At 32.0% G+C, this 16,876-nt stretch overlaps 2 protein-coding genes across 2 annotated transcripts; both read right to left on the bottom strand.

Moving 5' to 3' along the window:
- Positions 1 to 719: 719 nt before the first annotated feature.
- Positions 720 to 2,302, bottom strand: LOC111397424. Its single transcript, XM_023024343.1, has one exon. It carries the CDS (start codon positions 1,972 to 1,974, stop codon positions 934 to 936), a length of 1,041 nt encoding a protein of 346 aa, XP_022880111.1. The 5' UTR covers positions 1,975 to 2,302; the 3' UTR covers positions 720 to 933.
- Positions 2,303 to 13,158: 10,856 nt separating this feature from the next.
- On the bottom strand, positions 13,159 to 14,488 carry LOC111397423 (F-box protein At1g22220-like). The gene has a single exon (XM_023024342.1). It carries the CDS (start codon positions 14,381 to 14,383, stop codon positions 13,334 to 13,336), a length of 1,050 nt encoding a protein of 349 aa, XP_022880110.1. The 5' UTR covers positions 14,384 to 14,488; the 3' UTR covers positions 13,159 to 13,333.
- Between the last annotated feature and the right edge of the window lie 2,388 nt (positions 14,489 to 16,876).

The following is a 16,876-nucleotide window of genomic DNA, read 5'->3' as shown; positions in this document are numbered from 1 at the left end:
TCTACGGTGTTTTCGTGCCCCATTTTTGTGTGTGTGTGTTTTTTTTTTTTTTTTTTTTTTTACGACATCTCTAGAATCAATTATTTTATGCACGAAAAACTAAATCGAGTCATTTCGTTGTCAAAATTACAAATGTTGTAATCCAAGCATATCATATTAGTTTTCTGATCATAATTTAAAAAAAAAATCATTAATTTAATCTTGACTTTGCAAAAGAAACACGACACTCATGTTTGGCAGAAATTAAATTTTAGTTTTGAATCTAAATCCAGTAAATAATTAATTTTAATCACATATTTCATAGAATCCAAAAATTTTTGACCACACACTTTATCAACTTTTATCAAAATTTACTAAAATTTTGATTTTTAATCTCCGCCAAATACGAGGCTCCATCAATAATGGTAGGAGGATTTTTTTATTTTTTATTTTTATATCCTAAATATAAAAACTAGTTTACATTAATGACAGCTTGCTATATCAAAACTAATAGATAAATGATATATATCAGTGATCTGATGATTCTGCCCTCAAAACGAGCAAAATGCAGTCGTTTAATGTAAAATAAAAGCCAAACCAATTATCATTTAACAACAATTTAATCTCTTTATCAAATAGTCCATGCAAAATAATAAATGTATATACACACATAGACGCAGATATATATATATATATATTAATTGGCAGTTAGAAATAAAAATATTTAAAACTTAAAAGCATATAAAACTGTACATATAATACAGATCAAATTAAATACAAATATAAATCCTCAAGCCCAAGAATGGACTTTTGATCAGGATTTCCCAACACGGAACTCAGAAAATGAATAAATTTTAACATCCATCAGACATTGATGTAAAGCAAAATTAATGAAAATTAACAAGAAAAAAAGATAGCAAAATATCATCAATCTTTGATCAATCTTCATGTATATCATCTCTTTGAACTGCGACTTCTTGATAGTGAATCTTTTATTCCTCCCACAACCCAAGTTTCTTTTGCAATATCAGAAGAAATTTTGTAAAAATCGGCTCCATATTGCATCAACACTAAATTTTCTTTCCTCTTTGCATTTTCTTCTTCTTCCTTGGTTAATTTTTCTTCGTCTTCGTTTTCATCTTCATCTTCCTCTTCCTCTTCCTCTTCCTCTTCTTGATCATCATTTTCTTTTTTTTCTGCTTCTATATCCTCCAGCCAGCTTTTTGCAGGAGCAGATCGACAACGCATGAGTAAAAGTGCATTTGGTGGTGGTGCACAAGGCACATCATCATCAGTAATTGATTTATAATACTTCTCCTTGCTCTCCTTTTCGGTGAACTGTTTGCTTTGATTTTCTTGGAGAACCATGAACCATTTGGAGAATACAGTTCTTGAAGTTTCATTATCCTCATCATGTGCCTGTTGTTTGTCGTCTTCATCTTCTTCGTCGTCATCTGAGGTTATATCTGCTGTAGGAAATGAACCAAAGCAATGAAAATCGAATCGAATGCTACGTAAACATGTCAAGAATTGCATTATATCTTTCTTGAATCCAAGTGCTTCAATCCAAGCAGGTCTTTTCTTGTGTTTCTTGCTGTTGTGTAACTTTTCAATCTCTTCCATGACAGATTGCCAATTCTTGCATGTGTTAGGTTTAGACCTTACTTTAATCTGTCCAGCACATGTGACTTTTGGGGATGTGGGTTCTTCAATCTCAGAGCTTGTCGCCTTGTTTTTTGCCCACATGAGAGGACTAGCATAGCCGGCGCCACCGCCTCTATTACTAGATTTCCTCAAGTGTTGATGCAGCCTTGGACGGCGGTTGTGGTGGTGCTGGTGCTGGTGCTGGTACTGGTGCTGGTGGCGCTTGTTGGGCTCTGAGTTGGGCCTAGCTGGGCTACAAATGGGCTTTGGCATCAGCGTTAGATGCGCTCTAGAAGGAAAACATACCAATAGATCTGCTGAAGGAGGTCCTTTGCCATCTCTGCCTTTCATGGTGTATACTTCTGTTCCTTCTTCAGATCTTGTGCTAGAGGAACTGTAAATGTATAATATTTAAGGGTTCAGTTCAGTTCTGATTTCTGATGAGGTTTTAAAAGAAATCAGAGAGGAGGGGTTGAGATGAGTGGGTGGGTGCTTGAGGAACTGTAAATGTACAATCTTTTATGGATTCTGCTTTCGATTTGGGTTGAGTTTTTAAAAGAAATGAGAGGGTTGGGTAGGGTAGGGTATTGGGGGGAGAGGGCAGCATTCTTTAGTTACTTTTTGTTATTTGTTCTTCTTTACCATCTGTTATGTTTCTACACCTTTTTTCTTCTCTTTGAAAATGGGGTCACAAGTGAGTACTGAGCTTCTTTAATTTCTTGGCCTTTACTTTTATGCCTAACAAATTGAATTATAAAGAAAGAAAAGTTGATTGGCACGAGCCCTGTTTCATGATCCAATCATTCTATCAACTTGTGTGCCCCTGCCAGATAAGCCTTATGCTATAGTGCTATTGCCCACCCAAACTTCCAACTACCAAACAATCCCCCATCCAAATTGAAAAGAGTTGTGAACTAATGACGATCATCAGTCAGTCATTCTTGATGAATATTCAAATTGAGAACATATTCTTTTCTTTAAAAAAAGCACCCGGCTTCGGTCAATGTTTTTGAACTATTGTAATAGGCAAATAATTTTTGCAACTTGGGAGGCACTTGAGTTAGATATTGATTGTGTGACATCGTTAAGGGTTATTATAGCGTTTATCTTCTCTTAAAGGACCATTGTTGCTTGCACTATGAGTGAAGATGGCAACTTTAAATAGAAGATTATTTGGTTTATACTCAGCTAAAACAAATAAAAGGATTGTTAACGTTTTGATCTACTTCTTGTTTAGTGATCACAAATACATTGCGTATTATCTGAGTTTCGACTATGTTACAAAGTGCAGGTGTAATATAAGCTACTCTAACATGCATTCTACAACTATGTCTGATTCGATCTAACGGGGCAATGTTGGAAAGCATTTAAGCTAATGTTAAGTAATATGAAGGCAACTGGAAGACAATTCAGTATGACATTTGTGATTTGTGTTCATGGTTGACAAGTATGTTACATCTGGGTGCTGCAATATAATTGTGGCATAAAATCCAAGTAAAAGGAATATTAGTATATCTCCGAAAGAATACTCAGATGTTTTGGAGAGGCTAAATTTCGACGTGGTTGAAGATGTCTAAGGCATAACGAGACACTTTCAAGGATGTTCCATACTTGTCTTGATGAGCTCCAGCTAGTATAGTGCTCCAAAACCTTTTATGCAAGTGGCTCAATGGTCACACGGTTTATTTCTCGAGTAGGAATAGAAGAGTGCCACGATGAGAAAGATTCATGCTTTGCGCCCACTGTGTGAGAGGGAGATGTTGGACGCTGGGCTTAATTTGGCTCAATTGGCGTGCACTTAGTGGTCGACGTAATTGCTGGCCAGATACAAGCCCCTATTTGATGGTGAATCTAAGTTAAAGTCAGTAATTAATTTTAATCACATATCTTATGGGGTCCACGGCTTTTCAATCACATATTCAATCAACTTCTATCAAAATTTACTAAAAATCTGATTTTAATCCGCATCGAATGGAGGCTAAGAATCCTTTACTGATTCAATTAGGCTTACATTTGAGCATATAAATAGGACCCTAGAAGTCCCTAAATATAGAACAATTATAACAAGAAGAATAAGAAATCCATGAAATCCCTTTCTTCCTCTATGCTATACAGATTCCTCGATAAGGATCTTGAGCTGTGGAGATTTGTGGCAGTTTAAGTAACCTTCACGTACCGTAAATACTGAATATCATTGGACTATCGTAAGGTTTTGAGTTAACAACCCATATAATGAATCTTGTTTTATTGCACACTTTTCCTACAAATAACAATCAATTTTAAGTTTTAAACATATACTTTTGGCAAATGCACAAATTCTAAGAGGGTTGTGTTTGGTTGAGATTGTTCCGAAGGTGGGGAAAAGGCACACGAATTTTTATTTTTTTTTAAATAAGAAAAAATGGACAGAAGAGTATGTGATATTATAAGGTGATTAACATGGCATAATGAAGAGAGCTAATGGATTTGAGAGCATGGGCAAGAACGACCCCACCATTCATTAGTGCACATTGCTTTAGGATTAGACTTGTCTACTTTTGTTGGGTCCTTTCTCTCCTATATATTTATCTGATTAGTTCTGTGGGGGGAGGTTCAGTAATAACTAGGAAACTTCTTTCAACAAATTTATTCCAAAATGGATTCTTAATTATATTTGCAATGATCTGCTGTTTTGATATTGTCTTCTGCAGAAAGTTTTTGCATTTTCTCTCTCGTATTAAATAACGGTAAATTTTAGAGTGTAATGACACATGAAGACCTCTTGCTTATCGTATGAGTCATAATTATCACTCTTTTTACTTGGATTAGGAGAGGGTGTGCATATATGAGACGTGTAAATTTGAGTAAAGTGGCCCGACCCAGAATTGACTCAACTAAGAGTGGAACATGTCGTGTCGTAGAGTAGTCTACATAAAATAGTGACCTTCCTACCCATGCCCCGCAACTCATACGGTGCACTTTTTAGTTTTTATTGTTTTATTGAATATAACCCCCCAAAAAATCGGAAAAAAAAAGAAAAGAAAAGAAAAGAAAAAATCGTTTGCCTAGGTAGAAGGCCACTGTTCTTCACGCTATTTTGGATGGATCAAATTAATTCACTTTATGCCTCTACAAGTAGATATATAAAAATCGTGACTTTTTATTTTAAGATTAAAAATCAATAAAATTGTGCTCTATTTTTTTATTTTTTTTTTCCGAATGCAATCAAATTTTGCTTTAGTTAAGTGCCAAACTCAAAAAATTACGGGGTTAATTAAATAAGTCCAAATGGTATTTAATGGGATTAAATTTAGCATACCAAGATTTTGGACCCCTAAGTAATATCTTTAAGGCTCCTAATCTAATGGCCAAAAGTAGTTATAGCTTAATAATCGCAGCAAACGGCGCAATTCAATTAAGGAAAGTAAAAATTGTATGAAATGTGGTCAACAACATTTGGTTTCCATCCCCATGTATTTTCTTAATTTTTGTTCTAAAATCAAGAAAATATTAAAATGGCCATTCACAATGCCTCCTAAGCTTCAATAATTGACCCTTGACAAGGATTAACTAATGAAAAATGGGCATTTTTTTTAAGAATAGAGATTGCATTTTTTATTTTTTATTTTTTTTTGGTAAGCTTTTCAAGAACGGCATAAAATGCATGGGGCCTAATCAAAAAGGTCCTACAAGTTAGGTTAAATGCACCATGCAACATAAAGTTGAGTCTTTGTGGGTTAGAATATTGTGTTGGGTTGGCAACTGATGGGTATAGGAGTGGAGAAGTTGAGTTCGAGCAAGTTTTGTAGTTGTATAAAGTAGGCATGTAGGTAATGTTACTTTTCAAAAAGATTCTTTCCACATGTCGTGTGGCATACATCGCTACGTTAGTTTATTTTTAGCAATGCTCACCCTACACTCACAAAACTCTAGATTTTTTTGACAAAGGAGTCTTTGTGAGATTTGAACTGAAGGGATCTTGATGTTTAACAACTTTTGCAACATCGCCATCTGATTGGACTTTGTCTAGGCTCTTCATTGACGGTAGATTTTTCTAAACATTTTTGTTGGAATGGCGAAAAGATTGGAGATGACTCCTAAAAAATGAGTAGAAGATCTGGGCCTTGAATAATTTGTTTATTTATTTATTTTAGTAGGGTTGGGGGTAAGGAGGTACTAATCTTTGAACCCTTGACTTCAGCTATGAAAATAATAATCCCTAACCAGTCGGGATTACACGAATTGGTAGTTACGAATAAGTTGGGAACAATTGTAATTTTTCAAAATTTTGTTCCATTCATTTTTCTTAAAAATTTTGAAGTGTCATTATTCCAAGATCCAAAAGCTTCAGCCCATTATTGTTGCCAAAAGTCTTGTGCCTAATTCAGTTCAATCACCTTTATCTTTCTGAATGTAGGCCACAAACAGGGTCTCTACAAACTTGTAGCATAAAAATATGTTCAAATTGGACGAAATTGAAAATGACAAATGACAAGTTTTCACTTTTAAATATTTCTTGATTCGCTCAATTTAATTTTATCTAGTTTAACATACAAATTATGTCTTTAATTGATTCTTATATCAAAGAAAGAATATTTTACTTTCTAAATCCAATAGATGGGTCGCTTTTTGTTTGTGGTCCATGCAGTACAATGTGAGTATATGAGTGAAATAAGCAAATTGTGCTTCGAATGAGAGGGTAACAATCTGCAACACCATTTTCTTGGCTTTCTCTGAAACTGAAATTGAGTGTTTCCATGTACAATCTCCAAGGTTATTGAATCTCTCTCAACACAACAATTTTAGCAACCCCCAAATGTTAGAGATATAGGTAATAATGATCATCGAAGATTGCAAGAGAAATTCTGGAAAAATAGAAAGAAGTGAAAGGTATTCGAAACATCCTTTTTTGGGAAGATGGATGGGAATAAAATATCTAAAATTTTATGTATCGTACGATTCAATTTCGTTCAATACATGCACCAAATATGTCCTTAAAATTTCTTCTTTTTTATAGAGTCGGACACAAACTTTCACATGATATGAACGCATGGATTGAAAGTCCAGGAATGACTAACCAAGAGGGGAGTGAATTGGTTTTTTTTTTTTTTTTTTTAAACATTTCAAAAATTGATTCTAGATATAAACCAATATGATAGTAAATATGTCAATTAAACAAATAGGAACAAATAAGAAAGCAAGTAAAGACTAAATTGATAAATTCAAATAATAAACGCAAATATAAAAGTGATAATTAAAAGGGAGAGAGAATGCAAACGATATAATTGTGGAGGTTCGATCTAAAACAATGATTTACGTCCTCCGTTACCAAACTCTCCGACAAGAGCAAGGCCTTTTCACTATGTTGATTGACTTATGGCGCAATCCAACCCTTTACAACGCTTCCGGTGACTTACAAACAAGGAGCACCGATCCTTTACAAAGTTGAGCTTTACGGGACCTCAGTATGACTCACACGGTGACTTACAACAAGGAGCACCAATCCTTACACAATATTGAGCTTTCCGAGATCTCAACACGATCCACACTTTATCAACGTGATTTTACAATCAAATCATCTCTTGATAAATAATACAAAACAAATTAAATACTAGGAGAGGCTAACACTTTAATGAATAATAACAAATGATAGCTCAAGTGTTAGATGAAAAACTATGATGAAAATGACAACTGAAAAATTAAGTTCAACCAATCAAACTATTTTTATGAGAAGATGAAGAAGAATTAAATGCAATGTAAATTCAAATAATCTTCTCAAAAAATATCTCTCTTTTAATGAATGATTATAATAAACAAGTACTATGAGAGAAATGAGAAACTTTGATGAATATGATAATTTTACAAATTTGATTCAATCAATCAAAGTTTTCAATATGAAGAAGTTGAAAAATTTATGCAATATAAGTGCAAAGAACTTCTTCAAGAATATATCTCACTTTGAAAATTGATATAAATAAGTTGAATACAAAGAGATATCAAAAACTTTGATGAGGAAATGATTCAAGAAATTTGATTCAACAATCAAAGTTTTTCAATATGAAAAAGTAGAAAGATTTATGCAACGTAAGTATGAATACATTCTTCAAGAATACACCGCTCTTTTAAGAATGATATAAATAAGTTAAACACAAAGAGAGATGGAAAACTTTGATGAGAATGATGATTAATGAGTTTGAATCAATCAAAGTTTTTGATATAAAGAATCAAATGAAATGAACGCAAATGAAAGCTCAAAGAATTCTTAAAGCAAAAATATCTCACTTTGATTTACTTGAAAATCTTGTGAAGAATGAAAAGAGTAAGGATATTTATAGAGTTCAAAAATGAGAAAAAAATCTGTATTTGCTGAAGACTGGTCCGGTCGACCCCCTCTCGTCAGGAAGATCAATATAGCCGTTTGTACTGCAAAAATCAGAAGTCAGAACGGTCAAATTCTGGACTGTTGGAGGGTGTCCGGTTGACCGCCTCCTACGGCCAGTCGATCGGTCTAGTTGACCAACTTTCTGGGCGGTTGACCGCCCCGGCAGCACTGTGTTTTTACGTTTTGGCCCCGTTTGTTCCGATATGAAAGTTTTGAAATGCATGGATCTTTGGAAAATATTTTTAACTATTTTTTCATGATAAAAATATTTTTTAAGTCCAAATATCACTTTTAAAAGTCATTTTTATATTTGATCAAAATGTTGCATTGGATTGACTTTTAGTGCACAAAAATTGTTTTTACTTAACCATTTATTGCCATGTATCAAAGTGTTAGTACCTTTACATTTTGCCGAAATTTGGCTCTTAAATTCTTGAATGTGTGACTTCAATCTTGACCTTTTTCTTTGATGTCGTCTCTCGTGCTCTTCATCTTTCTTCGTCTCGAATGATTTGACTTGAGTACTTAGTGCTTAATTGATTTTAACATTGAACTATCATTACTCAAAATAAATTGTTAGAAACAATATTAATCTTATTTGTTATGATCAAAATATTGTGGATGAAGTCAACCATAGGTCAACATGGATAATATTTGCATTCACATCGCATGGTATCTTTTGTTTGAAAGTTGAGTTGTAATATCATTAGAACAATGTGATTTAACACCTCGATTTCAAGTACATACACTTTCCAAATTATGTTGGGAACTAGTTGCAAGTAGAAGGTTGTATAATTATATTATGTTGACTACATTAATTTGTCTTGCATTTGAGACTACATGTTTTTTGTTGTGACTACTGAGCGATCATTTTCAACAATGAAACATGTAAAGATGGCAATTCATAACAAAATGGATGATAATTTTATTACTAATTAAATACTCTACATCGAAAGAAGATTTACTGTGAATCTAAATATGGATTCTATCACAGATGAATTTTATGTTCTAAGGCCATGTTGAGTACCATTGCATGAACTTTTTTCATTATACTAGTCTTCGTCTCGTGCGTTGCACGAGTATTGTATTTATTATGTTATTATTAGTGTGAAATATATAAAATTTAGAAAATGTATTTGAAGATTTTGAAAATGAGAAATATTTGTGTCACAAACTAAATGATTTAACAAATTAGTGAAAAAAAAAATAGCAGACAAAAATAGAAAAAAAAATTACATAGCAAAAATAAAAAGAAACAAAAAAAATTATTATAAAGTTTTTAAATTAAATTGAAATAATTAAAGTTAAAAATAAATACTATTTAATTAAAATTGAAAAAAATTGCATTTTATCGTAAAATAAAAGAATTAAAAAAAATTTAATCGACAAAAACTATTTATAATGTGAAGAAAAAAGAAATTAAAAAAATAATAAAAACAAAATAAAAGAAAGTTACGAAAATTAAAGAAAGAATATATAAATATTATTTAGTTAAAATTAAAAAAAATTAAGTTTTATCATAAAAAGAAAAGAATTAAAAGAAATTTTTTAAATAAAAATTATTTCCAATATGTACAAAAATAAATAAACAAATAAAAATTAGAATGTATGAAGAAATTCCTCCGTGTGTTAGATAGAGAGGTTCTCTCCATGCACGGAGAGAACCTTTTTCTTTTCTTTTTTTTTTCTTTTTTTTATTTGTTTTGTTTACAATATAAATAAGTTTTTTTTTTTTTTTGAATTTTAGTTTTTAAAATTCTTTTCTCTTGATGATAAATTTTAATTTTTTCAATTTTAACTAAAAAATATTTATATATTCTTTATTAAATTTTCGTAACTTCTTTTATTTATTTTGAAAATTGTTTTAAAATTTCTTTTTCTTCATATTATAAATATTTTTTTCGATCTAAATTTTTATTAATTCTTTGTACAACACTCCATACACGGAGTGGAACACAGAGCGCATGGTGGTAGAATTTTTTATTTTTTCCTTTCTCAACTCCAATTTCTCGAGTTTTGGGGAAATTTTGAGGTTATCCATTTTGTATGAAATTTCAGTCAAATTTAATTAAAAACGTACCAATCCAACTAATAAAGAAAAGAAACTGAATAATTTAACAAATTAAATAATAAAAATGACAGACAAAAATAAAAAGAAACAAAAAAAATTATTATAAAGTTTTTAAATTAAATTGAAATAATTAAAATTAAAAACAAATATTAAATTATTAAAATTTAAAAAAATACGTTTTATCGCAATACAAAAAGAATTTTAAATCAAACAAAAAATTATTATAATACGAAAAAAAGAAATTTTAAAACAATTTTAAAAATATAATAAAAACAAAATAAAAGAAAGTTATAAAATTTCAATAAAGAATATATAAATATTATTTAATTAAAATTAGAAAAATTAAATTTTATCATAAAAACAAAAGAATTAAAAAGAATTTTTTCAAATCAAAAGTTTTTTTTTTTGCAATAAAAACAAAACAAAATGAGGAAAAAAAATGTGAGATGAAAAGAACACGCGATCCCACTATGTGTGGATGGTGCACATTTAAAAAACTAGATGTAGAGGAATCTCTTCGTGCACGGAGAGACATATTTTAAAAATTAAAAAAAAAAATCTTTCCGTGCATGGGAGACAGACATTTTTTTCCTCTTTTTTTTTTTTATTTGTTATGTTTACATTATAAATATTTTTTTCAATTTAAAATTCTTTTTAATTCTTTTCTCGTGATAAAATTTTTTTTTCGATTTATAATTCTTTTTAATTCTTTTTGTTCTTCGAAAAATGCAATTTTTTAATTTTAACTAAAAAATATTTATTTTTAATTTTAATTATTTCAATTTAATTTAAAAACTTTATAATCACTTCTTTTTTTGTTTCTTTTTTATTTTTGCCTGCAGTTTTTTTTAATTTGTTAAATCATTTAGTTTGTTTCATTTATCAGTTGGATTGGATGATGTGAAATAGCTAGTGTGTGAAAATGGAGAAGTATTGCAGTGGAGGTAATGATTGTAGCAAGGTGACGTGTAAAAAATAGAGAAATGATTGAAAAATAAAACGTCATTTTTGCTCCCACAAAAAAAAAAAAGGAAAAAAATCTACAATGAGATAAAATGAAACAATTCACTGTTGATTTCTACAATAACTTCATATTCTCATTTTTATATAATAGGGATTTGAAATTTATTCATGGTCTTTAACTTTTTTTGAAATTACCCTCCGTCCAACATAAATTCTTAATTCGGTCCATGACCAACATCAAGACCCCCAAAATAACTAGATTCAATCAAACTCAAACTTACTTCTTGCATGTACACACCATTCCATTATGGCAACTATAATAAGTATACATTATTAGTAGATGGATTATTCTCCTTGTACATAATGGGATCCATAAGGGTGTCCATTATGGATCTCATTATGTACGCCTAGCACCGTCCATTAGTAGCTTACTAAATTCAACCAACAATTATTTCTCCGTAGGCTGAAATTCCATTACCTCAATTTCTCAATATGATATGATTTAATTAATTTTATGAGTGGAAGTTCATTTTATTATTTTCATGTGACTTTTAATAAGCTATTTCTATTTGAAAGAGACGTATTGTTGGGAAGCTCAAGTATTAATCTTCGAGTATTAAAAAAAAAAAAAAAAAAACAATTGGAGAGATTTTGAAATAAGATACATACGTAAATCTTATCTCATGAGACAATGGCAATTGGTAGCTTCGATACCTAAATTCGGCCGAAGTATGGAACTCTGATATCAATGAACTGCATGTATATAAATTGTACACAAAATATAAAAATTCCAAGGCCGAGAGAATAATGAAGAAGCATTCCATTTGAGAAATGGAATCTATATGTAGAAACCTTTCTTAGTTATATTGTTTTCTTACATGCTGTCAATAGTCGATCATTAAGTTCATTTGCCAGTCATTCTTCGATTCCATCAGCCTTTCCTTACAAGTAAGGGTCATTGATGGGAAGGGTTCGACCTTGACTTGTTTTCAATAGTTGGATATTTTATCAAATTTGTGACCAATTAAGTACTCGATTAAGGTTGCACTTGAGCCATAATATAGCTTTGCAACTCACCAGAATCTGGTCCATTTTAAATCATCTTCTTCTCTACATTAGCAAATGGACTAAAGTGGGCTCGAAATGACCGACTTTTGGGTTTTACAGTATTTGGGCTCTAATGAACAACGGATACTGATAAAACTAAGAATAAATAGGTTTCATTATTAAAGTCCTCTTTTATAGCGTTGTAATTTTAGCAGCTATTTTGTAAGTCATACTCCTAACCTTGACAAGTCCATTTAAACTATGTCAAAAAAAAATTTAACGATTGATCAATAATTATTCATTGAATCTTGTTATTTGTACAATTTTCTTTATAAGTTGTTCGATAGATAATGAGATGACATGCATTTAGTCAACAATTGTGTAAAAATATTTCTCTACAAGTAACTTAATTGTCAGTCTAATTAGGATGCAAGAGAGAAGTGTACAATAAATAACTCAAATTATATACTAGCAAATATGCTCTACCCTCTTTTGACTTGATGACTCGAGGGCTTTGGGGAAATTTTCCATCACCTTCTTTGCAAGCACGTGTAATGACTTATATTCGAGAAGATATGGAATTTGAACACCAACATCAAACTCGATATCGGCAATATTCATTTTTGAAAACCTCCCCCAATACACAAGTGCAACCTTTTCCATCACAATGACTGTAAATATATTCTAAATCTCATCTTCTCCATACCAAGTTACACAAGAAAAATACTTGGTACGGTTGGTTTGAGGTTGGTGAATCGGTGATCGAGCTCAATTAACAAGATAAAATAAGCTTTAGATTGTTGCACTATATCCTCAAAGTAGTCAATGTACAACTAATGACTCGTAGCGTGCAATAAACTGACAATTGTGTATTTGGATCTTGAAGCCCACCTCATATCATCAATCTAGGTGGCAAAAGCTTTCTAGGATTTCAGTATTTCACACGCACAAGCATAATGTAATACTTTAATAAGTTTTTAAGATAATGTCGAACCTTCGTGTTAGATGTTTAATAGAGAGCTTCAAGAATGAAGATATGGGGTGAAATACATATCTCAATGGAATTCATATTCCTAGTATTTCCCATTTTAGCTAAGGATGTAAACTTCCATTCGATTTCAACCATCAACCTGTTGATTTTAGTCCCATTGAACGGTACAAAATAACGTAGATATTTACAAAATATTACAACATTTCTGAGCGGCCAATACCTAAACAACTAAAATCTGCCCAAAGGCCCAAAACAAATTGAGATCAACACTTGTAAATCAAAACGAGTTCATTTCTAGAATATAACTTCTGCTCTTGAGCAATCTCTCTGCAGCCTCAGCATAAATTCCTTCTTTCCCGAAGGCTTCAGCGGCCAATTCAATGTCGCCGCTCTGCTCCTCCATCTCATTCCGCTCCCCGCCACCTCTCAACGGTCGCACCACCACCAATGTGGCACCCTCCATCAACATTCCTTCAGAAAGTTCCATTCTTGCCTCGTGCCTCATCCTCATTCTTACTGCAGGTACTTTCGTCCTGTTAGTCCTCCACCACAATCCGCTGTCAGCCCCATTGCTGCTTTCATTTATTTCTTCCTCCATTTCGTCGGCGGACGAATTCCGGCATTCTTTCAGTCCGTCTTTGTCGAGTTTTACAGATCCCTCATTCTCCCTATCGTTCACAATGAGGTTTGTAAGATGATTTTGCTCGCTAATCACGTCTAGCATCATGTAATGCCTTGCAGATGCAGCGATCAAAACGCTTATAGTCCATACAACGCGCATTTTCAGTCCCCCTCCAGCTCCGTCGCCGTCATTATTATTAAAATCCACCGTTCCTTCCAAACCTGTATTACCACTTCTGAACCCCAAAATTACACAGTTCTTCAGGGTCTTCCCAAATCTCGCTACCCATTTAATCGTCGTGCCCTTCTCGAGCCTCAGGTCTCCAGAAGGCAACTCGACTCGTAGATTCCTTATCCCGTCGAACCCGCGAAGGATCTGGGTCGGAGAGTTCTGACATCGGGCCAGGTCAGGCAAAGAAGCCCTGTATGGCGAAATGAGATCCTGAAGAGTCTTGAACAACGACTTGAAGATTGTGAAAACAAACGAAACACCATCTTCAAACTCCGAGTCGGAGGCGGAGATTACTCTGTCCACACGGAGGAGGACTGAGTCCGTCTGAGGGACAAGGGAGTTGAACCGCTTGGAAACGGATCGGCAACGAATGAGGGACTTGATGTCAGATATGTTGTTGAAGATGAGGATTATAATCGGGTCGGGTATGCAGTCAAAACAGTCGGATCCGAATTCATCCGGCAAGTAGGCCATTTTTTCCTTTGCTCTGAGAACTGAATTGAATGAGGAGAATTGTAAATGAATAGGGAATGGTGGAAATATGGAGAGTGTATCATGTGAATGGCACGAACACCACTGAGCTTTAAGAAGCGCGTAGATTTGACTGTAGACCAGTTATTTGTTGGGGCCCTCTCCCTCATTTGCCGGCTTTCACCGGAGACTACGTGTGCGCGTCTTTTTCTTCCTTTTGGTATGTTACGTTGGTTAGGTCAAGGTTTGTGTACCCAATTTCTTAAAATTTATTTTGAATTTTTCATCATAGATTTCAAGTGATCAAAAGCTTTTTAATTATATTTTTCTATCAACTTCTATCAAAATACTAAAAATTTAATTTTTATCGAAATTAAATAGGGGCTAAATTGACATGAGTAAATTTGTAGTAAGCCCTTGTTTGACCCCATTCTTTCCCAAAAAAAAAATATATATATATTCTTAAACAGTGTTTTGACATCATTTCAACCACACATTTTTCAATAAAATAATATTACACGTAAATTCAAAACTTTTACTTATTTTTTAACCACACATTTTTCATTAATACACTATTCAAAAATTCATTTTTTCCCCAAAAATTGGGCTCAAACAAGGCCTAAATATATTTTCCTATATATTAATTATAACTTCAATTTTATTTAATTGAATAACTATATTCTAGTAGATTTTAATCTGATAACTATATTTTAGCTTGATTTCAATTAAGATAACTTTGTTCAATTCTAACAAAAATAATCAATGATATGACAGTCGGTAGAAAATGGTTATCACACGTAATTTTTAGTTACAACTTCATTGAAATTAATGAAGCATCACTTATTGATTGCAATCTCATTGATTTTCATCTGTTCAATGGTGAAACTAGACTAGGTTAGCTCATTGAAATCAAATAAAATTGTAAATATCATATTGAATGAAATTGAAGTATAATTACCTGATTGAAATAGAGTAAAAATATAGTTATTACGAATGAAAATTACCTAATTATTGTATGTAACATGTGTAGCTCCACTTGAGAGTACTCAATTTTGTACAAATATTCTCAATAACCATGTCTAATTTTAGTCTCTAACTGGAGAGTCTCACAATCAGACAAGCTTATATTACAACGTTCACAAACAAGATTTTAACTTTGTCTTTGGAGTGCGAAAGAACGAATCGTACCCATGTATGGTTTAGCTAAAAATCAGATTTTTAGTATATTTTCATAAACGTTGATAAACTATGTAATTAAAAAGTAGATAAAATGTGCAAATTTTATTAAATATATGATTAAAAATAAATTTTAAAATAATTTTGCCAATAAAATCTAAACGGGATTTAGCCATTTGAGTTTTGCGTATGGGATTAAAGATTTTGGTCAAAAGGATAAATTTACCCTCTGTATTACTAATAAAAATAAATTATTGAATAAGTTTTCACAATGGGTAATGAGTCAAACTCTGTTTAATAAATCAGTTTATCAGAAAACAAAAGGCTCCTGTTTCGATTTTTGTTTATTTTTATTATATAAATAACGGATAAAATCTAATTTAAATTTGTGATCACCAATAAATTTTCCATTCTAAATATAATGAAAAAGAGTCGTTTCTCTTACATTGCATTGGAAAAAAAAATGTGATCTCTCGTAGAAAGAACTTTTTTTCAACTAAAGTGTCGAGCTAAGCATCATGCTTAATTGATCGTTTATAGATTAAAGTGTTATTATTATTATTATTTCACTTAATTGCATGCCTAACTCATTAATTGATGGTGTGAAATGTGCAGATGATGTAACCTTTTTTTGTCATATTATCGTTTGTTTTTTCAATCATACTATGCATTCATGCTTAAATCCAAACTCAACATGTCGATGCGTGATTGCACTGTTTGAAAAATTAAAACAGAAACACTCAATTATTTTTTGACATATCAATATGTCTCTTCACTCCCTGTTTTTCAATTGGCAAAGTGACTTTATACTTGTTTTTTTATATAACATGTTTGTTACTATAATTTAGGAATACTTTGAAATGCATAATCTGGATTAGGGAAACACCATAATTATTTTGTAATTGCTTATAAGTCACGGGTTCATAACTCTTTTGTCAAGGATAGAGTGGGAATAATTGTTTTATAGCTTATGATTCACGGGTTGGTTCGTTTACTTTAGAGAAAATCACGGTGAAAGGGGATGCAGATCTAGCATTTGCAATATTCCTTCTCCATATTCTTATTTTTATTTAAACTGAGTTTCGAAAAAAAATCACGTGACTACTTAAAAGTTGAATGCAACTCGTGACGCATCATTTCAATTCCCTTACCCGCCACAAATGTTAAGGAATGTAAGAGATTCAAAGTAGTGATTTTCACAGCATCGTACACTTCTCTAGACCTCTAAATTTCTTTATTATTATTGTTGTTGTTGTTGTTGTTGTTGCTGTTAAATTGATCGAATATTCACCTAGTTTATTATTGACGTGGAAAAGGCAT

This window comes from Olea europaea, chromosome 7, assembly GCF_002742605.1.
Source record: "Olea europaea var. sylvestris chromosome 7, O_europaea_v1, whole genome shotgun sequence".
In the NCBI taxonomy this organism is placed as follows: Eukaryota; Viridiplantae; Streptophyta; class Magnoliopsida; order Lamiales; family Oleaceae; genus Olea; species Olea europaea.
Note: the sequence above shows the minus strand (reverse complement) of the source record. Positions and strands in the feature narration are given on the sequence as shown.

What these genes read in the sequence shown, in the direction of transcription:
- LOC111397424 (XM_023024343.1), bottom strand. Translation starts at nt 1,974, where the DNA reads ATGAAAGGCAGAGATGGCAAAGGACCTCCTTCAGCAGATCTATTGGTA.
- LOC111397423 (XM_023024342.1), bottom strand. Translation starts at nt 14,383, where the DNA reads ATGGCCTACTTGCCGGATGAATTCGGATCCGACTGTTTTGACTGCATA.